The sequence below is a fragment of the Triturus cristatus genome, chromosome 11 (genome assembly GCF_964204655.1).
Source record: "Triturus cristatus chromosome 11, aTriCri1.1, whole genome shotgun sequence".
Classification (NCBI taxonomy): Eukaryota; Metazoa; Chordata; class Amphibia; order Caudata; family Salamandridae; genus Triturus; species Triturus cristatus.
In genome coordinates, this window is record NC_140594.1 from 278,028,191 (window position 1) to 278,054,966 (window position 26,776).

General features: G+C 48.4%; 1 protein-coding gene and 1 long non-coding RNA gene across 6 annotated transcripts in view; one reads left to right on the plus strand and one right to left on the minus strand.

The window, feature by feature from the left end:
- The window catches only part of LOC146784024 (uncharacterized), a 324,690-nt gene that overhangs the window by 108,823 nt on the left and 189,091 nt on the right, over window positions 1–26,776 (plus strand). The gene's annotated exons all lie outside the window — the stretch shown is intronic.
- LOC146784025 (SEC14-like protein 2) overlaps window positions 9,585–26,776 on the minus strand; it is a 418,275-nt gene continuing 401,083 nt past the window's right edge. For all 5 annotated transcript variants that reach the window (XM_085635841.1, XM_085635839.1, XM_085635840.1 and 2 more), the window contains one exon: window positions 9,585–10,926. In XM_085635841.1, coding sequence (XP_085491967.1) covers window positions 10,778–10,926 — 149 coding nt within the window. In that variant the 3' untranslated portion in view covers window positions 9,585–10,777. The remainder of the gene's footprint in view (window positions 10,927–26,776) is intronic.

Genomic DNA, 26,776 nt, shown 5'->3' on the forward strand with positions numbered 1-26,776 from the left:
TAGAGTGGGGCTACCTTGATGCGGTACTGGAGCGAATGGGTCTGGGGGATGGTTTTGGGCGGTGGACGAGGGTCCTTTATTCCTCTGCTTCGGCCCGAGTACGCCTGGGATCGGTGGTTTCCTCGGAATATCCGGTGCGCAGGGGCACGAGACAGGGCTGTTCGTTGTCTCTCCTGTTGTTTGCCCTGGCGATGGAGCCGTTGGCAACGCAGGCGAGGACGGGGTCACGGTACGGTGGGGTCCGGTGTGGGGAGACGACGCACTATATTTCGTTATACGCTGACGATCTCTTGCTGTAGCTCGAGAATTCAGAGGAAGCCCTGGGGGGGGGGGGGGGGGGCTATGAAGTTGCTGTCGGGCTTTGGGGGGCTGTCGGGCCTCAAGATAAATTGGACTAAAACTTGTGTCTTCCCGCTGCGGGCGGATGTGCCGTACCCCCCACTCACTGTGGAAGTGGTGTGGGAGGCCACGTGCTTCACCTACTTGGGGGTCCGGATCTACCGCAACGTCGGGGACTTGATGGATGGTAACATAGGGCGTAGTGTGCGGGCCCTGAGGGGATGCATGACCTTTTGGGCCTCCCTACTGCTGTCGGTGCTGGGCCGGGTGGCGCTGTTGAAGATGGTGGCCCTACCACGGCTGCTTTATTATTTCCGCACCCTGCCGGTCTGGGTCCCCCAGCGGGTTTTTGCAGAGCTGAGGACGCTGGTTGTAGGCTTCCTGTGGGGGAGGGGACGGCGGAAGGTGGCCCTGGCTACTTTGGTGCGACCCAAACTCGAGGGAGGATTGGCGGTCCCTGATCTTGAATTGTACTACCTGGCGGCACAGCTACAGGTTTTAACGCAAAATGTCGCTAAAGTATTTAGAGTCCCGGAGCATGAGAGGGAGTCCGGTATCCAGAGACACGTTTTATCCTACATAGTCTTGCAACAGAAGTTGGACTTGAGAGACCTCTCTATAGAGGAGAGAACCCTCCGGCAGTGCTGGCACAGGAGCATGAGGAGAGCGAAGGCGGCACGCCCGTATGCACCGGAGATCCCGCTGGGGATGCTGACAGCATTGCCACATGGCGGTGACTGGTCACCGTTGGCGGAGTGGGAGGAGCTAGGGCTGCAGATGGTGGGAGACCTGTATGTGGACGGGGCGCTCGCGCCCTTTAGGGTGCTGCAGGAACAGTTCGGCCTCCCGGATGGGAGTTACCTGCTGCACGCGGCGGTGTGCGCGGCGGTACAAAGGCACTGGAGGGAGGGACTAGTGGAGCCCGCCATGGTTCAGACATGCCAGTATGTGGTGATGGCGGCGGGGAGAGTCAAGGCGGTCACCTGCATCCACTCCCGACTGCTGCGGGAGGGTTTGGAGCCGCTTACGTCACTGAAGGAGAAGTGGGAGGGCAGTATAGGCAAACCCATCCCGGATACCGTGTGGAGTCATATTATGCGGAGGACATGGAAGGGGAGTAGGAATGCCCGCTTCCAGCAGGTACACTTCTTCGTATTGCATAGGGCCTATCTGACCCCGGGAAGGATTAAACGGTATTTTCGGGTGCAGGATGCGGCGTGCCCGAGATGTCAGGAGCTTGGAGCGGAGCTCGACCACCTCTTGTGGGGGTGTCCCCGGCTGGGGACGTATTGGGCTGAGGTGGGGGAGCTCTTGAACGCGGTCACGGACCGTGAAGTGGAGTTCGGCATGGCGGCCTGTTTATTGCTCTGGTTCCCTCACACAGTGAAGACGAAAGTGACGAGTAAATTCATTGACTTGGGCCTTATGCTGGCCCAGAGAGAAATCACATGGCATTGGAAATCCCGGGAGGGTCCGTCGTATGGGAGATGGATGGCTGAGTTGCTGAAGTGGGCTAGCTGTGAGAGTGTGCTTAGGAGGCGACAGGCGTTACAACAAACAAATGATGGACGGAATGCTGACAATGCAGACATTCTCCCCCAGTCAAGAGATCTGGGTTAAATCCATCGTTCTTTTGCCCACTACGCCACCCCAGTTCAGACATGGCCATATGCAAATCAGTCTTGACCCTGTGCCTCATGGGAACAGTCCAGCCCGAACTGCCAAGCCATGTCTTCCCTGGACCGGAATCAAGCATCCTAGGACCGGTTTCTGGCTATCAGCCGTCATCAGCCAGGATAGCTTGACTCCAGTGGCGTAGTGAGCACGGGACCCACGTCTGGGCATACCCATCCCACTTAGGGCGAAAAGCGTTACAACAAACAAATGATGGACGGAATGCTGACAATGCAGACATTCTCCCCCAGTCAAGAGATCTGGGTTAAATCCATCGTTCTTTTGCCCACTACGCCACCACAGTTCAGACATGGCCATATGCAAATCAGTCTTGACCCTGTGCCTCATGGGAACAGTCCAGCCCGAACTGCCAAGCCATGTCTTCCCTGGACCGGAATCAAGCATCCTAGGACCGGTTTCTGGCTATCAGGCGTCATCAGCCAGGATAGCTTGACTCCAGTGGCGTAGTGAGCACGGGACCCACGTCTGGGCATACCCATCCCACTTAGGGGGAAAAGCGTTACAACAAACAAATGATGGACGGAATGCTGACAATGCAGACATTCTCCCCCAGTCAAGAGATCTGGGTTAGATCCATCGTTCTTTTGCCCACTACGCCACCCCAGTTCAGACATGGCCATATGCAAATCAGTCTTGACCCTGTGCCTCATGGGAACAGTCCAGCCCAAACTGCCAAGCCATGTCTTCCCTGGACCGGAATCAAGCATCCTAGGACCGGTTTCTGGCTATCAGCCGTCATCAGCCAGGATAGCTTGACTCCAGTGGCGTAGTGAGCACGGGACCCACGTCTGGGCATACCCATCCCACTTAGGGCGAAAAGCGTTACAACAAACAAATGATGGACGGAATGCTGACAATGCAGACATTCTCCCCCAGTCAAGAGATCTGGGTTAAATCCATCGTTCTTTTGCCCACTACGCCACCCCAGTTCAGACATGGCCATATGCAAATCAGTCTTGACCCTGTGCCTCATGGGAACAGTCCAGCCCGAACTGCCAAGCCATGTCTTCCCTGGACCGGAATCAAGCATCCTAGGACCGGTTTCTGGCTATCAGCCGTCATCAGCCAGGATAGCTTGACTCCAGTGGCGTAGTGAGCACGGGACCCACGTCTGGGCATACCCATCCCACTTAGGGCGAAAAGTGTTACAACATTTAGGATTTAGGCCCAGATCTCTGTACTGGGGTGAATGTATGACATTGTTCTGCATTCTGTCCATCAATTGTTATTTTTGCATTTGTCACCCCGAGTGGGAAGGGTATGCTCAGACGTGAGTCCCTTGCTCTCCATGCCACTGGAATCAGGCTATCCTGGCTGATGAGGGCTGAAAGCCCGAAACCGGTCCTAGGATGCTTGTTTCCAGTCCAGGGAGGACCTGGCTTGGCAGTTCGGGCTGGACTGTTCCCATGGGGCACAGGGTCAAGACTGATTTGCATATGGCTGGGTTCAAACTGGAATGGCATGGTGAGCAAAAAAAACGATGGATTTAGGCCCAGATCTCTGTACTGGGGTGAATGTATGACATTGTTCTGCATTCTGTCCATCAATTGTTATTTTTGCATTTGTCACCCCGAGTGGGAAGGGTATGCTCAGACGTGAGTCCCTTGCTCTCCATGCCACTGGAATCAGGCTATCGTGGCTGATGAGGGCTGAAAACCCAAAACCGGTCCTAGGATGCTTGTTTCCAGTCCAGGGAGGACCTGGCTTGGCAGTTCGGGCTGGACTGTTCCCATGGGGCACAGGGTCAAGACTGATGTGCATATGGCTGGGTTCAAACTGGAATGGCATGGTGAGCAAAAAAACAATGGATTTAGGCCCAGATCTCTGTACTGGGGTGAATGTATGACATTGTTCTGCATTCTGTCCATCAATTGTTATTTTTGCATTTGTCACCCCGAGTGGGAAGGGTATGCTCAGACGTGAGTCCCTTGCTCTCCATGCCACTGGAATCAGGCTATCCTGGCTGATGAGGGCTGAAAGCCCGAAACCGGTCCTAGGATGCTTGTTTCCAGTCCAGGGAGCACCTGGCTTGGCAGTTCGGGCTGGACTGTTCCCATGGGGCACAGGGTCAAGACTGATTTGCATATGGCTGGGTTCAAACTGGAATGGCATGGTGAGCAAAAAAACGATGGATTTAGGCCCAGATCTCTTTACTGGGGTGAATGTATGACATTGTTCTGCATTCTGTCCATCAATTGTTATTTTTGCATTTGTCACCCCGAGTGGGAAGGGTATGCTCAGACGTGAGTCCCTTGCTCTCCATGCCACTGGAATCAGGCTATCCTGGCTGATGAGGGCTGAAAGCCCGAAACCGGTCCTAGGATGCTTGTTTCCAGTCCAGGGAGGACCTGGCTTGGCAGTTCGGGCTGGACTGTTCCCATGGAGCACAGGGTCAAGACTGATTTGCATATGGCTGGGTTCAAACTGGAATGGCATGGTGAGCAAAAAAACGATGGATTTAGGCCCAGATCTCTGTACTGGGGTGAATGTATGACATTGTTCTGCATTCTGTCCATCAATTGTTATTTTTGCATAGGAGGCGACAGGCGGCCAGGGCGGGGGATGAGAAGGGATTGGAATGGGTGAGGGCATGGGAGCTGATAGTGCAGGCTCTGAAGGACTACCGGCTGGAGAGCACAGAGCAGGAAGACCGGGAGGGCGGGGTTCCACGAGGCCGCGAAGCTACAGGCGAACAACCGATAGCAGTAGAAACAGTATGCTAGACCACACGATCGGGGCCCACGCCAGCAGTAATGGGGGGGTGGGTAGGGTGGGGGGGAGTTATTGGGGTGTTGTAGCAGTATAAGGACGGATGGCTGGGGACTGAGGCGGTTGGGTAAAAAGCAGATATTAACCTGGGAGGTCGACCAGCTCTTCTGTGACAGGATAGCTAGGATACTCAGAGGATTGTAACGATGTGCCGCCCGGCCTCCGGGATGTGGGCTGAATGGCTGTGTACAGCACTACAAAGATGGGGGGGCTCTGAGATACCTTGTGAGCACAGGTCGCTATTATGGAGTTCATATTCTTAATTCTGCAATAAAAACACGTTTAAAAAAAAAAAAAAAAATGAAGTAATCCCTAAATGAAAACATACGCCCCTGCAGCTAAACGAAACTGCACTTGGTCGGTGCTGCCTGCAATAAACAGAAGTGACGTCTGGGGAGCTTGAGCCAATAATGACCGAGGAAAGCTGAGCAAGGGAGGAGTGAGCCAATGCCAAGCGCCGGGCGGGATTACATTCCAAATACTGTTTACTTTAGGTCTAGGCTCGACCTAAAAAAAAACGAAACTTGCACGAAAATATTCCATAAAGCACCCAGAGTCGGTTTTCCTAGTGCCCACCAAAACAAGCAAGATAAACAAACCAAAGGGAAACAGAACAAGCATTTGCAATGCAATAGGTCTCGCATTTGCGAGAGTTTAAGCTATTGGCATTGTAAATGGCAATGCCTTTTATTTATGTTTTAAAAACCAACACGTAAATAAAAGGCATTGTCATTTACAATGCCAACAGCTCAAACTCTTGCAAATGTGAGACCTATTGCATTGTAGATAAACTTCTAACATCGGTAGTTATGAGCCGGTATACCATGCAGAAAAGTTATTTACGGCCTCACAGTAGCCCTGCACCTAAATCCACATTACTAGTAATCTGGGTTCAGAGGCAAGCACCACATGGCTTTTGATTCAGGTGGCAACATGCGGATGAAAAGCTATGTAATATGCGACTAACTTTCATGCACTGTGGCCAGTTCTAACCTCCCCATCTCTTCAAAGCAGTTCCACCTGTGCTGAGCAGTGATGTCAGTTAGTAACTTGAGTAGCAGCTTTGAGTAATCCATTTCAGAAAATGACTCAGTTTTCAGCTTTCTTGGAAGGTTCAATCTACAGCTTCCCTAAAACCAGCAAGTTGACTCCCAAGAAATGGTAGGCTGTAGATTTGATAAAAAGTGGTACGCTTACTTCCTAAATCAGTAGGGTTGGCACATATGCGCCCAGTGAAGTGAAATGTTTTTCTTGGTTCTCTTAAATTGGGCATACAGTCCGAAGTTCCTAGGTAGTGATGAGAGCTTAGAAGCAGCCTGTGACCTCCTTGCAGCAAAACAACAGCACTCCCCATAACCACAACTGCACAATTCGACTTGGTCTGGGGGGTGAGCAAAGTTCTTCCAAGATATGTAACCACAGAGAGAGAGCCTGTTGCGAGGAGCTAAACGGCATATCGTGCATGCCTACTGTCAGGCCGGGGGACCACACAAGCTGCTGTGAGAGAAACCACAGAATGCATCCCAAAATGGGACACCCCTCCCCCTCCACCCACCTTGCCCTTGGGAGAATAACATTGTTACCAGACTGTGAGGAGGCGCTGCTTCCTTGGACTGACACTCCGTCCTCAGAGCTTGAACCAGACTCACCTTACCTCTCTCCCTGTCCCCTCTTTTGCTTCCAGGCTCCTAACTCCGAGGACGGCTGGTTCTAACCCTTTAAGGCTGCACCTCCAACGCATCCTTTCTCCGGTCACGTGACCACATCACAAGATCCGACTTGGATAAAGCTGGAAGAGACATTTCAGGAAGTGTTCCCGACAGGAAGCAGCAGGAAAAAGAGAACGGAGCAGGAAGAGAAGAGGAGACGAACAGAGACATTTTTTTCTACCCCCGGGCTCGACTTTGCTGCCAAGCACAGAAGATACAGCCGAGACTGTGCCGGGACCAGGAAAAGAGGTCACCTCTGCCTGCCACGAGCCTGTGAGGGAGCCGGACCCTATCAGGTACCACGAAGAAGCCGGCCGGGTTCCAGGAGGGACGTGGCTTCACAAGGTTCGGACCCGCTTCGGGACTGCATGGGGAAGCGACGTCAGGGTTACAAAACCCGGCGTGGGTGGAGGGAATTAGCTGCCTAAGGGGCCGCTGTTGCTGGTGTGTAAGCAGCGCACGCTCACTGGTGTCGGTCCTGGGTGAATACTCCTTGCACTCCCCAATCCCTGCCACTTAATAAGCAAACAGGACCTCCTCGTTATAGTGTGTTTCTTTTCTTTTTTCTTCCCTTTATGTTCTGGCCACTGATCCACCTCAGGGAGCCATGTCAGCCTGAATGTGACACCGAACATTCGAAGACTCCCCTTGGCGGAAGAAGGAGAGAACCAAAGACAAAAGTCACGCCAAGACCCCGGGGATCCTGTTTTTCTCTGTACTTTGCACTAGTCCTATTAGACTGGCTTGCTGCTACCAATAGACCCCTTAAACCCTCTAACGTTGTCCCCGTCTGCTTCCCCACCGTGCCACACAGACCCAATTTGTGTGTGTGGTGTGAGAGAAAGCTTCTGCGTGGCTTTGCAGGAGGATGAACTATTTCTTATGACACCTGCTCCTGGCCTGTCTGTCATTCAAGGGGAAAGCTTAGTATAAATAATGGCTGAACAGGGCTTACCTTCTATTTCATCTTTAAGGGCACTCCAATTGGAATCCGGACCCAGAGGGCACTGGTTCAGCGCTTCCAAGACCCAGCATGGAGGGGAGAAATGCACTCTCCGGCCTAGTGTGCCTGATGCTCAGCACACTGGGCCGGTGCACCCGCATCTCGCCACGCTGTGTGCCATGGCGTGAAAGCACAACCTCTGCGTCCTAAGTCTCTCAGAACGCTCTGTTATGATGTGCAGGTCTGCCAAGCCGCCGCGTGGCAGCTGATGTAAGCAACACTGCCTCTGACCCCGTGCGTTCACCTCCCTCAGGGTTCCAAGGCTTCTCAGCCTGCGCTGGTGCTGCTACTGCACGAGCTCCCTCCACCCTCTTCACTTCCCTTCTTTTTTATAATTCTGACCGTAGATGGGTGTCAACGGCATTTTTATCAACTTCCTCTGTGTGTCTCACTGAGCCCGCTTTCCCCCTCCGTGACATTCACCTCAGAGGCCGGAAGTACCACGGGTATGCGGTTATTGGTGACGAAGCAAGAGCGGTGGGCATCGAGTGACGGGAACCATAGAGGAGAGCAAAACAACTCCGCTTTGATAGGGTTTTATTAGGGATGAGGCGAGGCGGGCAGCCTTAGCAAAGCAAAAACCACAGTGACAGGATCAGGCATATTGTTGGCTTTGAATGGACAATAAATTGTCCATTGACGGTTGTAAGTTCATCAGCCTGTGGTATTTATAATGCTGGTGTTTGTAGTTTGTCCATTCTTTATTTTTTATTTTTTTTTGCAATTTACAAAATTCAAACAGGGTATTGCGGAGTCCTCTATAGCGCTGAGGAGCTCTTACACCTTAGCGCTCTGCAAATGTTAAATATACCACATACAAAGCACACCCTGGGATCTTTCTCTGGTGACGAAATGGGAGGCCTGCAGATCACAGGAGTAACGTTTATAAGGACACATCCACCGCAGGCCTCCACACAGTAAACAACAAGCATCGATCTCTTATCTTTATGGGGCCATGTGTTTCTAATTAGCGTGGCGGCGTGCACTGCCCCCGACCTCTCAAAAGAAAAAAATCTTGACGAAACCAAGATTTTTTTTCCTTTGAGAGGTCGGGGGCAGTGCGCTCCTCCACGCTAATTAGAAACACATGGCCCCATAAAGATTAGAAAGTGCTTTGTGACAGCAAAAAAGCAGGCGACCCAGTACGGATCGGAGGCAAAAGGGCGTCAACAAAAAACCCTAATTTCCAATGGCAGGCCACCGTTTAGCATAAACGGTGACGCAAGCCAATGGAAATGAGGGGCTGGGCTTCGAGTCCTTTTCTGAAAACCCCTCATCCACAACTCTCTCGCCGTGCGAGCAACGCTTTGCACTGCAACACCAGGCGAGACCTAAAAAGAAGTGCATGAATGAAACGAAAGAGACAGAGGAGCAATTTTACATGTAGCAGGGCAAGGCGCCAGGGACAGGAACCACCCACCAAAAGGCAGGACAAATGCTAAAAAGAGCCACTGAACGAAAGGGATTTTTGACAAGTAAACAAAAAATACTATTGGGGAGCGAGGGGTGTGATTAATGCCCACTTAAGAGATACATGAGGCCTCGCAGAGCAGTGCATGCACGCTGCTAGGCTCGACCTAAAAAAAGGAGTCCGACACATAGCAGATATGCTACGATAATCAATGAAGCAAGCAATCTACTTTGTGTGAGATTTTCCAAGAGAAAAGTAAACCGAAAATGAAAATATTTATTCAGCTAGCAGAAAAATAAAACTCTTCAAGTGACTAGCAGGCCGTCTGGCAGACGGCCTGTTTTCTATTTTGTAAAGGGGAATTAATGTATAATGGTGTAGCAATTTAATTTTATTTAATGTATATTTAAACTGAGTATTACATTTTTAGGCATGCTTACCTCATGAGATTATTTTCAAAAAAGGAAAAGGTTGTCCCACATATATAAAGAGATATTGTCATGTTCATAAATACAAAGTTCATATCATCGGGTGCACTGTTTGGAGTGTGGGAGAAACGTACCTCCAAAATTCATTGGTTCTAAGGAATAAGGGTTCATATGTGGAAAAGGGTAAAAGATACCAAGTTGAACTTCAAGCAAGAGAGTAAAAACAGGACGAGTTTCAAATATTTATTTTTTATTATTGAACAGAAGAATAAGAAATCTTGTTATAAATCTAGAGTTTCACATCACACTTCTTATCTTACCTAGACTACTCTGAGCAGAGAAAGCTGAGTGATCGAGGGAGGGCGTTTATGAGATGTGGCAATTGGAGCTTAGTGGTATCTGTGGATAGTAGCTGCAGCCTCGGGACCTGCAAATATTCACACAATAACCCTTCTGCTTGTGCCAACCTGCCGCTGGAGAATAAATCCCACACCATGCACTGGGTACACCCACCTGCCATCCTACTTACACTTTGGGAAAGTCCCTTGTGTGGTTCTGCTGTTAGAAGTGCTGTCAACATTTGCCCTTGTAGGCATCACAACTGCTACTACTGTAATCAAACTCAACATACACATTAACAAATTTGTTTGAAAGAGCTACTTAACAGCGTTGGATAGATAATCAATTAGAAACATCATTACGAACCCCCAAATTCCACCCAGTCTGGAATCTGGCTGCGGAAAGATTAAAGATGTGAATGTGAGGAGCTTTGAAGGATTGAAAGGTAATAGTAAGAGATGCTTGCATGTGCTAGTGGGAATGAGAGAGACCTGGGAGGTGGGAACACAAGAGACTTAGGAGAGCTGAGCAGCTTGGCGAGGCTGACCTGGGAACGAGCGTGATCAGGGATAGCAGAGCGGCCCTTTGGAGAACTGAATTGAGAGAATAAGAGAACCTTGGTTGAGCTGATACATTGTAACGCAAGAGACCTGTGAGGGCTGCAGGACATTTCTGGAACAAGCCTCGGAGATATTAGCAGTAGTAATGGCAGAGGCCTAAGAGTGCTGAAAGGTAAAAACAATGGAGGCCCAGAAGTACTGAGCGGTGAGAATGGCAGAGGTCTGGTAAGGGAGAGTGGTGGGAATTGAAAGGACTTATACAGGTGAGCAGTAGGAATTACAAAACGCCTTGGGGTGCTTAGTGATGGAAATGAGAGAAGCCTGGGTGAGAATGAGAGCGTAAACAAATGTCAAGGAGAGTAATGAAAGCAGATTAGAAGCACATCGGGATAGGTACAAAAGACACTCAGCAGAGTTGAGTGACCGAAATGAGCAAGACACTTGAACTTCAAGGATTGAGAAACCTACAAGACCAGAGGGTCAGACTCTTGGAGGCCCGCTTGTGAGACGAGGGTAAATCTGGGTTAATCAGTAAGGCCAAGAGCATTTTCCATCTGGGTGCCTAGGTTCCGGATCTTTTCCTCGTAGTCTGGGTCGGGTAAAAGCACCTCTACGGTGTAGCTTATCTTCTTAGAGTGTAGGTAGCTATAGGTGTTGTCGAAACGTATGACATCTGCAATAAAACACACAATATTAAGAAACGTACACAATGTCCCCCCCCATGTACTCATCCCTCATTTACCATACGTTTTAGGTCTGTCTCTGTCTCCACTCGCATGAGTAGCCTTCTTCACAGACCAAAGCTTGCATTAAAATTCCCCCTCATACGCAGTATCACCATTTGAGTTCCACCGCTCATCCATTCTCATAATCTGCACTCTCCCTGAACTCAATTTATGACTCCTCTGTAGACAAAATATCACCACCTACCTCTTGAATTCAGATTCAATCCTATTAACCTTCACAGACACACTTACCACCGTACCTCCCCCTCATTCTCTTTTTTAAAAACTCTTTTTATTGTAAAACGTAAGCTTTATACAGTATACAGTAGAGAGAAAGTCGACATTCATAACATAGTTATAGATCTTTCTTTCATTGCATATACGAGCAGGCGTTTATCAGCAATTCAAGAGTGGCACTTTTATGGTCCAATAACATTTAGAGTACACGCATTGGCCTCCTTGCTCCCTCCCCTTCCCCCCTTGGTGGCTGTCCCTTAGTCCCTCATTCATCCGTAACCCCTGTACTCTTACCATGCCCACCACAATTTCTCCCACTTTTTACGACAATTTTGGACTTTGTGGATCACTTGTTCCACCCTTTAGCACCAATCTAGTTCTGCTTCCCATGCTGCAATCTCAGGGGGCGGGGGTGTCACTGCTCCTCACGCCCTCCCTCTCATTTTCAATCTCATCGTCTGTCTCTTTCTTGCAATCTTGCATTCACAGCCCTCTACCCCCTCAAATGCTGATCTCACTCACTTGCTTCTTTTTAGTAGTTAATCATGTCACCTTTCGCCTCTATAGCTACCTTACCCCCTCTTCGCTCTCAAAATGTAGTCTGAGACTCCCAAGACCTTAACAGTCCTATCTACTCAGCTGTGTTAACACCAGCTCATTTCTCTTTGAATGTGTAGCTTTGATGTCCTAGTGTCAGTGCCTAGCTAAAAACATTGACTTATTCATACAATAGAGGCCAGCACAACATTGCTTTACAAGGCCTCTGCATGGCTTGTTTCCACCCTCATTTCTGCTCTACGGGTCGCCTTTCTAGTTGACCATGTCAACATCCCTGGCATCCTACCTACCATTTGGTCTACGTTCTGTTTTATGTTCTTGACTTGCTGCTAACAGTTTGTCTGTCTTCCTTCTATCTGATCTTCCTATGGCTGTACTCCGTGGTCCTTCCATATATATACATTGTTTTCTAATACTTTTCTTCCAGTTGAGCCTCCTGCATACCGGACCTGGCCACCACTGCTTTTTATTGTCTGCGTTGCCTAGCTGCATAATTGTTTTGTAAGAGCAGTTAACATTCCCTATTTCCTCTTCTGTGCCATTCTATACCTGTTAAACAGTTCCTGCAAGGGTGAACTCCTGTTGTGGGTGCTTCTCATTGCAAACACATGACATTAATGTCTCTTGAGTCTGGATGACCTGGCTATTTACATTCTGAAGGCAGCTATCCTCCACAGCACAATCTCATCTGTGAATATTATGTTGAATTATTTTCACACAATTGTGAGAGTCCTCACATCAGTTCAAAGACTACTGAATAGATCAGGGTAAATTAATGAGGGGGGGGGGGGCATATGAAATTTTAACAGAATTTAAATTAACCGCTTTCCTTCCTCAAGGATTCTGGAAGAGTGCCATACTTTTGCACCACTGACTCACAAAGAGCTACCGCCTTTCTGATAGAGACTTCTAGCCACAGATTCCTTACCTTTGGATAATCCCCAGGCGTCAGACTGTATCCAGACCTTTTTCTTGAGCAGTACCTCTGCACGTCGGTAGGTGATGTCAGCTCTGCGTGCCGTTGTCTGCATTGGAAGGGACGTGTCTGTGACTGGGGCCACCCCAATGAACTGACGTCAGTTCTTTCCTTTCTGCACCTGCCAGCACAGATCTGAGAAGAGTTGCCCCCACTCGGTTTTGGAATGACCGTTTTTGACCCTTTTATCGAAGATTTTTGAAACTGTGTCTTCTGGTGTGCTAGGGAGGTCCACAAGGAAAGCTGGGTTTAAGCCCTGTGGCGCCTGCCACCTCTAAATGTCAGTGACGGATCCACACCTTGTCTGTCTCTGGTGCCTCAATTGCGACCATGAAGCAAAGACCTCCATAGATTGTTGTGCCCTGCACTCTGAGTCCTTGGAGGAACAGTCCCTCAAGCTCCTTGCTACTCGATGTGTGATGTAGCGACAGTCTCTATTTCAGTCAAGAGTAAGGTCCAGAGCGGAAGGTACCGGAAGGAAGGTCCTGGGATGGGTTGCAGAGCCACTCCAAGCGCTCATCGTCACAGTTGAAGTCGCCCAGGCATTCGGGTAATTCCCACAAATGGCAGAAGAGCAACAAATCGTAGAGGTCTTCAACTTTGCCCTGTCAGTCATCTGACAAGACAAGGGAGCGTCAGCATTTGAGGCTTGGCTCCGCGGTTGAGTCTGCCCCTGGACCGTCTCTGCGCCTCCCTGAATTTCCAGGAGCTGGAGTGACCCCTGCCTAACCTTATGAGGTAATGCACCTCACATTTGGGCAGCCCATCCCTGCTGGTGCTCCTTTGGGCCCCGTGGGCTCAGGAGGGGCTCCTACTGGTCTTCCGCCTGTAGGTTTGCCCCCGGCGCAAGTTGGGCCTCTTGGATCCATGGATGGATTCAAAGTGGCGCTGGTTGAGCCACCTCAACCTTCCCTGGCACCAGCTCCTCTGACAACGCCCCTGGCGCTGCCCTCTGTCGTGCAGTTTCCATACCCATCTCCAACTCCGATACGGAATCAGATGGGTGTCATGTGACGCAGACTCTAGAACTTACTGGGGGCAGACCACCCAGGCCAGACCCTGTGCCCTATTCCTTTGGGGCTAGGACTTGCAGATGATTAGGATGGGCGATTGGACCCTGATTAATACCGCCCCCAGATGTCACCGAGGACACCTGGTGTGAGGTTCTGGCGGATGCCAGTGGACTGGATATCTCCCCAGATAGTGGCCTGGTTTCTCCTCCTACTGTGGCTACAGAGAAAGGAGCCTTATTTGCTATGGTGGTGAGGAGTGTGGCTGAGATCCTAGACCTTCTGCTGCACACTGTGGCTGTCAAGCCAAATGCCTTGACTGTGGTGCTTCAGCCAGGAGTCACATCCGAACTGTTTCTCCCATGTAATGAAGCCCTCATGTACATCTTACTCTGGGCCTAGTCCAATCCCTGCACTGGAGACCTGTGAATGGGTCGATTGCCTGCTGCCATTGCCCCGTCCCAGGCCCCCCCCCCCGTTTCCTTGAATCACACTCCACCCCGGAAAGCTTGGTGCACCAAACATCCACTTCCAATTTAAATCCTGGTGCATTTTCTTCTACTCCCCCAGACATAGAATCCAAGAGGCTGGATACCTTGGGGAAGATGTTATCCTCCGCCAGACTGGCAGTGCAATCGGTGAACACGGTGTCCCTTTTGAGCTGATAATCCAACTCGCTCTGGTTGCACAGGTACTTCATATGGTCTTGGAGGAGACTCAAGCCACACTCTCTCAAGCTATTACTGACAGGAGAGACGTAGCTAAGTTCACTTTAGTATGTGGACTGGATAGGACAGACTTGCTAGTTAGAACGGTTTCATCGTCTGTGGCCCTATGGTGCTAGGCCTGGCTGAGGACAACTGGATTTTCTGGGGATGTCCAAGCCTTACTCGTGATGCGTTTGATAGCTCCTGTCTCTTCAGAGACAAGGCGTACTCCGCGATGCAGCGCTTCAAGGACAGCAGCACTATGGCCAGATCCTTGGGCTTTTCAATGGCCCCTCACAATTCACTGTCCGTCTTCTGCTCCTTTCGTGACCACCGAAGGAGCTTCCAGATGTATCTCCAACTGCCCAGCCACCACAGCCAGCAAACTTCCTAGTCTTTGAGTGGCCAAGGATGCAGTACCCACAGACCTCATTGGTGGGAAGCCAGGGGTCGAGCCAGTCCACCCCCAGCAGCCGCTGCCTCCAAGCCCATTTAGTTTGTCCTCCAACTTTCATAGGCACCAGTGGGAGGCAGGATACGCCATCACCTACAACACTGGAGGTCGATTACATCCGGCCACTGGGTTCTTCATATTGTTCAAAGGGGCTATTCCCTCCACTTTGTGATTACCCTTCCACCCAGGCTATCTACTTGTAGCAGGCTGACAGAGGACCACATCTCACTACTCCGCCAGGAAGTGCAGGCCTGCTTGGCCAAGGGAGCCATAGAGGGGATGCTGGCATCAGAAGTAGGTTGTGGTTGTTATTCCTGCTAATTTCTGGTACCCAAAGAGTACAGAAGCCTCGGTCCTATCCTATGCTTGTGCCGTCTCAATTTCTTTCTGAAAAAGGAGAAATTCTAAATGCTCACGCTCGCTCAAATCCTGTCTGCCATGGACCCGGGAGACTGGATGGTCTTGTTGGACTTGCAGGATGCATACTTCCACATTCATGTCTTTTCTTGTCCACAGTTGTTACCTGCGGTTCACTGTGAGCCACGAGCACTTTTAGTTTACCATGTTCACTTTTTGCCTTACAAGCGCTCCTCGGGTGTTCAATAAGGGAATGGTGGTGGTTGCTGCTCACCTGCGGAGATCAGGAGTTCTAGTCTTCCCCCTATCTCAACGACTGGCTATTGAAAGCGGGCTCGCCATAGGCGGTTGTCTCCCACCTCCAGCCTACGGTGAACCTCCTGCACTCACTGGGGTTCACGATCAACGTGCCGAAGTCACACCTGGTCCCTTTTCACGTGTTTGTTTTTACTGGAGCTGTTCTGGACACTGCAGTTTCAGGCTTATCCTCCTAAGCAGCGAACCTGGTAACTTAGACTGAATCTGAGGCTGCTGGGCCTCATGGCCTCCTGCATCCTGCTTGTGACACATGCTCCTTGGCTTATGCGGGCTATGTAGTGGCACCTGAAGTTACAATGGGTATGTTTCAATGGATGCAGCATTAGGGGAGTCTCTCCGACATGGTCCAGATTTCGGAAGGCACTGCAAAAGATCTGCAGAGGTGGCTGACGAATCGTGATTGCATCAGCAGCAGACCCCTCTCCATTCCCCATTCAGATCTGACGGTAGTGACCGATGTGTCAAGTCCTGTGCTGGGGTACTCATCTGAGAGAGGTGGAGATCAGAGGGCTCTGCTCTCCGGTGAAATCCAGACTCCGCATCAACTTGTTGGTGTTCGGAGCAGTCCAGTTGACACTGAAAGCCTTTCTACCCTCCATCAAGGGAAGGCTAGTGTAGGTGTTCACGGACATCACTACTGCCATGTCCTACTGCAACAAACTGAGTGGGGTTGTGGACCCTCTGTTAAGAGGCCCTGCTCTCCTGGACATGGCTGGATCATCAGGACAGGGATCTCTGGATGCCAGAGCAGTGGAACTCAACTGAAGATGCCTAGCGGATCACAAATAGTGTCTCCAATCGGAGGTGGTGCAAGATCTCTTTCAGCAGTGGGAGACCCTTGGTTAGAAATGTTCGCCACCGCTGAGAATGCGCAGCGTCAGCAGATCTGCAACCTGGAGTTTCCAAGGCAGCTCTCGTATGGAGGCACTTTTTGTCTCGAGTGGAGCTCTGACCTCCTGTACGCTGTTCAGCCAATACTACTCCTGCATATAGTTCTCAAGAAGATCAGGAACAATTAGGCCCAAGTCCTTCTGGCGCCAGGCTGGACTCGGAGCGTCTGGCATCCCGAGCTGTTGAGCATGTCCATCGGTCCTTCATTAGGCTGGCTCTTTGAGAAGATCTCATGTCCCAGCAGCAGTTCTACACCCAATCCTGTCAACTCTCTGTCTTCATGCATGGAGATTGAACGGTGACAATTGACAGATTTTTAGCTTCTGCCCAAATGTTATTTTGCCAGCATGGCGTCCCTCAACCAATACGGTATTCACCGGCCATTGGACAAAGTTTGTGGCATGGTGTACAGACAAGCAGGTTCAGCCTCTATCTGCACCCCTTTCCCCAAGTTATTTTGTTTATTCTTACCTCGATCCAGCAGGGCTCTGCATTAGGCACTTTGAAGGATTATTTGTATGCTATCGCCCCTTTTTTGCAGCTGCCAGACCAGCCTTCCCTTTTCCAGTCCCTTATTGTAAATAGGTTCCTTAAAGGTCTTCAGCACATATTTCCACAGCTCCCTTTTTGATGCCTCAAAGGGGACCTCAATTAGGTTCTTACTTTTCTGATGTGTGTTCCCTTTGAGCTGCTTTATAAATGCCCTCTTGGGCTCCTCACCAACAAGACTGCCTTTCTGGTGGCAATTACATCTGCCTGGCAGGTCAGTATACTCAGCCTCCGTACATTTCTTTTTATCTAGACAAACTGGTGCTTCTGACTCAAGCGGCCTTGTTGCCATAGGTAGGCACCCCATCACATGTAGGTTAGTCCATCATCTTGCCTACCTTTTCCGCTCCGCCTCATCCCTCTAAGGAAGAATTCACCAGCTGTACCCAACAAAGAGCGTTGTTGTTCTACTTTGATCGCACACGACTGGTCCGGGTGGATGATCAACTCTTCATGGGGAGTGTCGGAGCCAGGAAAGGGAAGGTTGTACAGAAACTAACTATCTCCTGATGGATTGTACTCGGCATTAGGATCTGCGATGCACTGGCCAAGAAGCAACCCCTCATTCCGCCAGAGCAAAAGCTACAACCACACCGTTAGCATGTGGAGTTCCGGTCCTAGACATCTGTCAGACTACAACTAGGGCTTCATTGCACATGTTCACCGAGCACTACTGCCAGGACAGTCAAGTGGGTCAGGATGGGCACTTTGCCCGTTCAGTCCTGCGGGACTTTCTAGTCTAAATAGAGTTTGCTGACCCACTGCTGGGGGGTATTGTTTCGGTATCGATTCTAAGGCAAGGACTCTGTGGCTAGAAGTGTCTATCAGATGAACAAGTTACTTACCTTTGGTAACGCCTTAGCTGATAGAGACTCTATCTAGCCGCAGAATCCATACTGACCCACCCATCCTCCCTTCTCTGCAAATAGATTTTTAGGTACAGGGCTGTTCCCTTTCCAGGCTCCAGTTTCACACACCAGTGGTCTGTGTTCTTCATGGCTCAATGCTCCTGGTGTGGAAAGTAGTGAAAAGAAATTGATTTCAGCTTGCTCGGGTGGTGCCTACATAAGCACCATGCACATCAGTTACGGCACAGACCACGCCACGCGGAGGCAAATTATGCTACTTACCAGCACACAGAGGTACAGCTCATGAAAAAGTTCCAGATATAGTCTGATGCCTGGGGATTATTCTAAGGTAAGGAATCTGCAGCTAGAGAGTCTCTCCTGGAGAAGGTGTTACCGAAGGTAAGTTATTCTTTCATTTAGTTCAGCTAGAAAGACGATCATTTTAAGATGCAGTGATGATTCTCAGTGCAATGAACAAATTAGGGAGATATTTTTGCAGATGGTTCCTCCTAAAAAAGGGCACTGATGGTAAAAGGTTTTCAGCCCCATGGAGTGCTTTGAAATGAGTGTGTTGCCTGTAAAATTGACAAATGAAGAGAAATCACATGCTCACATTTTCTCTTACTCAAATTGTAACAGCAGCATTTTGACCATGGTGAAGTCTGTGGGTGGAGGTCCAAAAATCTTGCGAAATCTAATCTGGAAGACTAGACTTGGGCATTCAATTTTGCTATATAGTGAGGCAATGAATTATGGGTGGAACATGAAGCAGAACCTACAAGTACAAAAATAATGTCTTCAGAGTGAAGGAAAGTTCATAGTCCACCACGATTTCTACATTAGTAACCACAGCAGATGGGTTGGAATATGCTCCTGTTGGCTGCAATCCAGCACTCTACACTGGAGAACCTTTCGGCTCCACTGACCGGTGGATATAAGTATCATGCAAAAGCAGTGAAGAACAGAAGGTCAAAACTGCTCAAGATAGAAACAGCTTCCAAGTGATTGGTCTTAGGGGACTCCGTCCTCCACAAACTTCATCTTTCATGTATCAGAAATGAAAGGATTTAATTCAGGTCAGTGACATATGTTGGATATCAGCCTTAGGAAAAGTCTGGAGAAGCAGGGGATGTTGATCATTTTAAAGGCAGAAGAAAGATCTTAACAATCCCCCACCACCCAACTCCTATTTTGACGTCTTCTGGGTTGTCAACACATCATTATCTGTGCTCATGCCTGCTTAGAAATTAGTTTGGTGGAGGATTTTGTGTCTTATTTTCACTTGCCCCGTTTTACTGTCACAGCTTGTGCTAGGAGCGCTGTTGGGTAAATGAAAGGCCACCCAACAGCAAGTGTGTGTTTAGTATATATTATGCCTCTGTACAGCAAAAAAAGGAATGCACATTAGATGATGAGCCATTGTACAGCAGAGTGGGTGTTTACTTCATGTTGTGTCACCACAGCTATCATGTGGCACAATCTCCCTTTGGTATCAAGTTGCATCTATAAAGCACATTTTGCGAAGCTCTGTTAATCGGTAACCAAACCGAGTTCAGTAGTGTCTATCCTGATGTCTAAAATAACTCAAACAACTTTGATTGCAATATAGGGCGAAGGGGAGGATATGGATGAAAATATAATAAATTCACCATATAAACGTTTCCCTTCTGATATAAATCATCTTTAATCCCATATCTTTAATAATTGGTACATAATAAGCATGACATTTTTTTTTAGGCTCATTTACCCAAGGAGTAAACATTTTATTTATCCCAAGGGTGTGTGAAGGATAGGGGGTGTAATCAGCTGCTTGTCTTTCTTCACATTTGTATACATTTGCTCTGCTGCCAAAGACTAAAGCAGGTAGAACACCTGATCTTTCTCTGGTGTCAAGTCAAGTCAAAAGTAACGTTTATTTAGACTATTGTTCTTTAAGCAACATAAAAAACATATTGCCCTATATAATTATCCTAAAATCGTACTCAATTCATCACACCTTCCGTTACAAAAATCCAATTTCCATCTGCTTGCATCCGAATTGACACAATATTCAATCTATATCTACACGCCTATATATGAACATAAATATTTTTTTTAAACAAATATTCGTATTATACAGGATGTTCCTAAAAAGTTGTATATCGAATAAAACTTATCTAAAAACTATCATAACTTCCATCAATGAATGAATGAATGTGAACTTTATTCGGATAAACATTATATCCATAAAAGTACAGTTAAAAATAACAGATTGACACAATATAAAAAATACAGTTAATACAATTAATACAAACACATCAAATAGCGGAATTATGTCAAATACATAGTATTTCGAGAATATACCGCTGATTTTAAAAAGGATCCAACTCTAAAACACAGATCATCATTGTTGATAGCAAGCACCATGTCATAAGCAATCTTATAGTCCGAAACACATTGTGACTTAAAATATGGGATCAAAAATTTTTTTGTGAGTGAGGAATAAAAGGAACAGAAAAATAAAAAATGTAACATTGATTGGTTAGAACTATTATTACATGGGCAAAGGGAGGATTCAAGGTTGGCTGTGTAGCCAGTAGGGAATGATAACAAATATTTCATTGTATCTGTTCTGAGTCTGAAGAATAAGCCCCTTTCCCAGCGACCAACAGGATTTAATAGATATTTAGGCATGTCTGGGGTTACATACTCGATTTGCATATATCTAGCAACCGAAGTTTTGTTATTTTCAGTTGCTAGTCTAATTTTTTTAAAAGATGCATAGAGTGATCTTTCTATGAATTTGATGTTAACGGGGCTATGATCTAAAGGATTTAAGAACAGATATTCCATGTTTAAGTTTAACAAACTTTTATGGACACCTGCCAGCCATGGTATATCCATCCCTCTGTCACAATTCAAACAGTCCATAATTATCTCTCTGGTCAATTGTGCAGCCTTATTCTTCCAAATTCTTAACCAGAACAATGTCGGGCGAGCCTTTATAAAATATTCTATATACGGCAAATGTAATTCGCTATGGCTTGCATATGTGGAAGAGAAGAAAGGAGCTCCTAGAGTTTTGCAACAAAATCTATTCTCTTCACACTGAATTGGTGTGCAGACGGAATTCCCCCAAACCTCTGCACCGTATGTAGCAGTTGGTGCACATTGTAATCTGTAAATTTTAATGATAGATGGAACTACCCCTATGTTTTTCGGCTTTGGTAGCCTCAAGATTGTATTAAATCAGTCCCCAATGTGAACTTTTCTTTGTTGTTTAATTTTATTCTTAAATTACAATTAGCCAATTGTGGTACCCAAACTAAGGGTATATGCCTAGGCGGAGATTTCAATGTTAAAATCCCTAAGGACATCCATTCCGCTATACGGCTTTTGTCTAACACATCATAACTTCCATCATAACTTTTAACCGTCCATTTCCTTTTCCACGAAGAACCTTTTTTACGGCCTCCATGTACTTCGCAATGGCTATTGCAATTTTAAGGTTTGGCATATCTGTAAGAAGTTAGATAGCTTGTGCACGCAAAACGTTACCATATTTTGAAAAAGATGGGGCGTAAAAACTGTTTCCTCAGGGCTAGCACTTTTAGGCAGTCCACTTTTACTAATGTAAAATTGCCCCTACAATAGCTTTCAGTACATAGCAAAAGTGTTTTTTCATATTTGCGTTTGTGGGAAAATGGGACTGGCTATATCAATAAGCAAATAAAGACACTCAAATAGGATAACACATTAGCATGCTGAGGGAGAGTCGCCAAAATAACAGCTGGGTAACAACTGCCTTACACAGGTTTCTCGATAGAATTTGTTTGGGGGTGGGAAACTTGTGGGCGAGTTCTTCACCCACCCCTACCACACTTGAGCTTTATTTCTCAACCCAAGAGCTTCTGGTGATAGGGTGCAGATGGTGGAACGACAATTGGAGGTCGGAGAATGGCAGAACAAGTCTGTGACCCATAGAAGTGCTGCGGCCCGCCTGCTCAAGATTGTTAAACAGTCTGCCATAATGAAGTGGTGTGATTTAAAAAAAAAAATATTTGGACTGTACCAAGAGGTGCCCATCGCGAGAATGCCAAATTCTTAAAAAAGGCACCAAAGTAGGGGATAAACTGCCCCCCCCCCATCACCCGCCATTCATTTGGCACCGTAGCGAACACATTTTGGTGAAAGGAGGTGTATACATTTGACTCTGGAATCAATGCAGGGTACTATCTATATGGTTCTGACACTTCAGTTGATGAAACACGCCTTAAAATAGACCAAACACCTCCTCTTTCATTTCTAATTTTGATGTGCTACAGAGCTTTGTCCAGGCACTGGAAAACAAAGTACAGTAGCTAGAGAAGACCAGCCAGGCCCCTCCTGACAAATGGAAAAGGCTTCAAAACTACATTAAGGAGCTGCAAGAGGTCTTAGAAAGTATGGCCCCGGCTCAATTTTGGGGATTTCTCAAGGGTGCGAAGACTCAGACCAATGTGACTCTCTGTCCGCTTGGATGGCAGAGGAATTTTGGATACCTGTATCTACAAAAAAGTGAAGCTTCAGCCGCAATACTGCCAATCCTTCAACAGAGGAGCTGATCTTGCAAACCGAAGTAATGATCACATTTTAAAAGCAGCAACAAGTAGAGGGAAGATTGTATTGGAAGGCAGCCCTGTTAATTTTTTCTATGGCACCTACAAGATAATAGAGAAAAAGATAAGAGTTCATTCTGCATCACTGTGAATTTGAATTTAGGGATATCCAGTTGAGGATGCCCCACCAGGCTTAATGTAGACCCATCCGGGAAAAAAACCTGCCTTAGAGTGAACTTGAAACTTGTGGTCTCTTGAACTCCCTGCAGCAGATGATGTCTCCCCATTGTAGATCACCTTCTTAACCCCTTCCCCGCTCATGACGGAACCACTCCGTCATGAGCCACGGGTGCCGTGTGCTCATGACGGAGTGGTTCCGTCATGCTGCGGCCGTTGGCCGCCGCTCCGCCCACGCGGCGCTAATTCCCCGCCTTTGCGGGCGATTAGCGCAGTGGGCGGAGTCGTGACGGAACCACTCCGTCATGAGCACAGCTCAACCGTGACTCATGACGGAGTGGCTCCGTCATGAGCACAGTGCCACCGCGCTGCCCCCAAACCCCCCCCAGCGCTGCGGCGGACTTCCTGCCGCAGCCAAGGGGTTAATTGACCTTTATATGAAACTGTTGGGGTGTCTTGCCTCATATTGAACTCCATGCTCTCTGAGGGACTGCATAAAGTGAAAGAGCTTTGAGGCCCATTCCCAGTCTGTATTGGCCTCACTTGCGTTTGACAACTTAAAAAGTAAACTTTGGATAATGTCGCCTACTGCTGGAACCACATTTTCCCATAAGGTCTTAAAATTGAATTATTCTACTTCTCTTCTCTTTCCTGCTTCCAGCCCACTCTCTGCCCCTTCTTCAGTCTCACCTGCTGTGGTTATCCTTTTACCTTTCCCCTTCTTTTTCTCATCTTTTCGTTTTTTATCGATCAATCAGGGTTTATAAAGTGCAGCTAACCACCAGATAGGGTGTCTAGCTGCTTGCAGGTCACAGAGGCTTATTCGAACAGCCAGGTCTTGAGGGCCATTCAGAATTCCGGAAGTGAGCTGATGGTCCGCAGGTGCGTGGGGAGGCTGTTCCAGGTCTCTGCTGCAATGTAGGAGAAGTATGTACTTCTGCTTCAGTAGACGGGCAAGTGAAAGGGAGGCTGAGCGTAGTCTTCTTGGCGGAAGTTCAGGCGGTGGTTAAAATATGCAGGTCCTTGGTTGTGTAGAGCTTTGTGTGCCCAGGTCAGAAGCTTGTATTAGCATCTCCTCTGTACGGGAGCCAGTGGAGTTGCTTGAGGTGGGTTGTGATGTAGGTTCTCTGGGGAAGACTGAGGATGAGTCTGGCTGTGGTGCTCAGTATGGTCTGCAGTCTCTGTAGAAGGTGGGTGGCAATTCCTATGTAGAGGGCATTGCCATAGTCCAGTCGGCTAGTGATGAGGGCATGTGTCATGGTGTGTCTCGTGTGTAGGGGTAGCCGCTTAAAGACCTTGCGTAGCATGCGCAGAGTGAGGAAGCAGGCGGAGGAGACCATGTTGATCAGTGATTTCATGGTGAGCTTGTTGTCAATGAAGATTCTGTGGTTTCTGGTGTGGTCCAAGGGAGTGGGTGCGGGTCCTAAGTCTGATGGCCATCAGGAGTCGTTCCACGTATTGCTGCTGTTGCCAAAGATCAGTACATCCATCTTGACTGTGTTCAACTGCAGGTAGTTGTTCTTCATCCAGTTGGAGATGTTTGTCATGAACCTGTGAAAGTTGTTTCTGGTGGTGGTGGGGTCGTTGGTGAGTGAGAGGTTGAGTTGGGTGTCGCCTGCGTAGGAAATTATGTTGGGACCATGCGATATGACGATGTTGGCCAGCAGGGTCATATATGCATTGAAGAGCATGGGGCTGAGGGAAGAGCCCTGGGGGACACCGCAGGTGATCTCCTTGGGTTCAGCAGTGGATCCTCTGGGTTCTTCATGTGACGAAGGAGGTGATCCATCTGAGCACGTCCCCTTGGATGCTGATGTGGTGTAGTCTTTCGATCAGTGTGTAGTGGGATATTGTATCAAAGGCTGCCGAGAGGTCGAGGAGGAATAAAGCTGCTATTTCTCACCAGTCGAGGAGGGTTCGTATGTCATCGGCTACGATCAGGGCAGTTAAGGTGCTGCAATTGCTGAAGATGCCGGATTGGGAGGCATCGAATAGCTGGTTCTGCTCCAGGTGTGTCATGAGTTGTTATATGATTTCTGTCTCTCTCTAAGCTGGAGCCCTTCAGAACCTTATCTGTAACTCTATTTCTCAAGTGTTGGCATCTTTCAAACGTCATCTCCCAGAGGTAGCTTTCATCCTAATAGTATCACTAAGGAATTTGTTCTTCAGGTCCAAGTGTTTCACCTCAGCAACTGAGGGTTATTGAAACTACTACTGTGCCTCCTGAAGACCTTGAAGTTTCAAGACTAAACAAATCTACTAACTGTAGAGAGCTTCTTCCACAGGCAAGGGCTGATTCCAACAACAGCATATATGAGGCAAATTAGAATAGCCACTCGACATTAGTGTTTATCGAGAAGTCTAAATCCATTTCAGCCCACACCTTTTGCATTATCACCTTACTTACTAGAAATAGGGTGATCTGGACATAAGTACACGACAACTAAAGTACATCTCGCAGTTGTATCGAGATTTGTCTGGGTTCCTATCAGTCTTTAAGGGCTACTGGGGCCAGCAAAGAATTTATCAAGAGTTTTTTCAGGAACATCCTGCCCACTTGCCCCATCAATTACTAGATAGGGACTTGTTACTGTTTAATTACTATTAATGAGGAGCTTATCTGGATCAATCCCTAGGGCAAGTCTCATGTCCTTCTTGGAAAACAAGTGCTACTCACATTAACATCAGCTAGGTGAAACATTCGCTTTAAAGACCCATTTCTTCACCTCAATAAAGACATGGTTATACTATGCATAAACCTACATCTTATACCCAAAAGTGTCATATGACTTCCATCTAAATGAGCCAGTCTTACTCAAGGCTTTCTTTCAACACCCTTCAGATGCAGTCCATAGAGCTCTACATTGTCTTGATGTTAGGAGATATTTTTCTGATGGATACATCTGCCAGTGGATTTCTCACCTTGTGAATATCTCCTGCGCCAGCAACGTTCGGAAACTTTTGTAGCAGTCCACGCCGATGGGGTCGAAGACGACGTCACAGAGACACGGCTCCGCTCGCGACTCCGCTGACGTCACCGGCTCCATAAGAAGACCTCGTCGGCGTGATGACGTCAGGTCCCTTTTTTCCGCGCCGTCGACGCCAACGGATTTCGGGAATCGCTGTTAGTAGCTTTACTGATACTTTGTGTTTCTTCTGAGTTTCACCTGTTTCTCTTCGAGGAAGATGTCGACAAAGAAGTCGGGTTTTCAAGCCCTGTCGGGATGTGGCAAACACATGTCGATCACAGATCCACATGAAGACTGTGTTTGGTGTCTCTCATCCGACCACGATGTGGATGGTTGCTCTTGTTGCCGCAAGATGAGCTCCAAAGCTCTAAAAGAAAGGGAGGCGAAGCTCTTCATCGCTAGGATGAAAAAAGAAAAGAGAGAAAGAAGGAAGTCGAGGTCACGGTCGAGGTCGGCGTCGAAGTCGACTTCGGGGCATGCTTCGCGAACCAAGAAGCATAAGAAGAAGAGGAGGCATTCTTCTCATCATCACTCCGATAAGAGTTCGGCTCTGAAGTCGAAGTCGCCGGCTCGACCCGAAGGGAATCCGTGTCTCCTTCTCCAGTCCCGGATTCACCTCCAGTTCCTTCTTCTCCAGTGACTTCGCCGGCTCCGGCTACATCTCCGGTTCCGGTGCCATCCCCGACGCCGGTTCCATCTCCGGCTCCGGCTTCATCTCCGGCTCCGTCTCCGGCCCCGGTTGAGGATCTTCAAGTCCCGGGTGAGCCTGCGACGCCGTTTATTCCACCGTCGGCGCCGGCTGGCCCGAGTCCGGTGATGCCTGACCAGTACCCTGCATTCCCTGGACCAGGTCAGGACCCCTCGCATTATCTAAATGCCATGTATGGGGTGTTTTTCGAGGGCCATGTATACCACTGGTGCACCTGCGGGTCCGATGGGTCCAATGGCTTTTAACCTGGGAGTGCCGCAGGTCTATCCGCAAGCTCCATTCATGCCGTTCTTTCCGGCGATGCCGTCTTGGCATCTACCGGCGCCGAGGACGTCGACGGCGCTTCCCTCTTCACCGGCGCCGGCTCGACCTCGTTCGACGCCGGCTGCTCCACGTTCGACGCCGGTGCCGGCGCCGTCGGATTCGAACACGGCGCCGCCGACGCCGCTTGTGCGGATTCG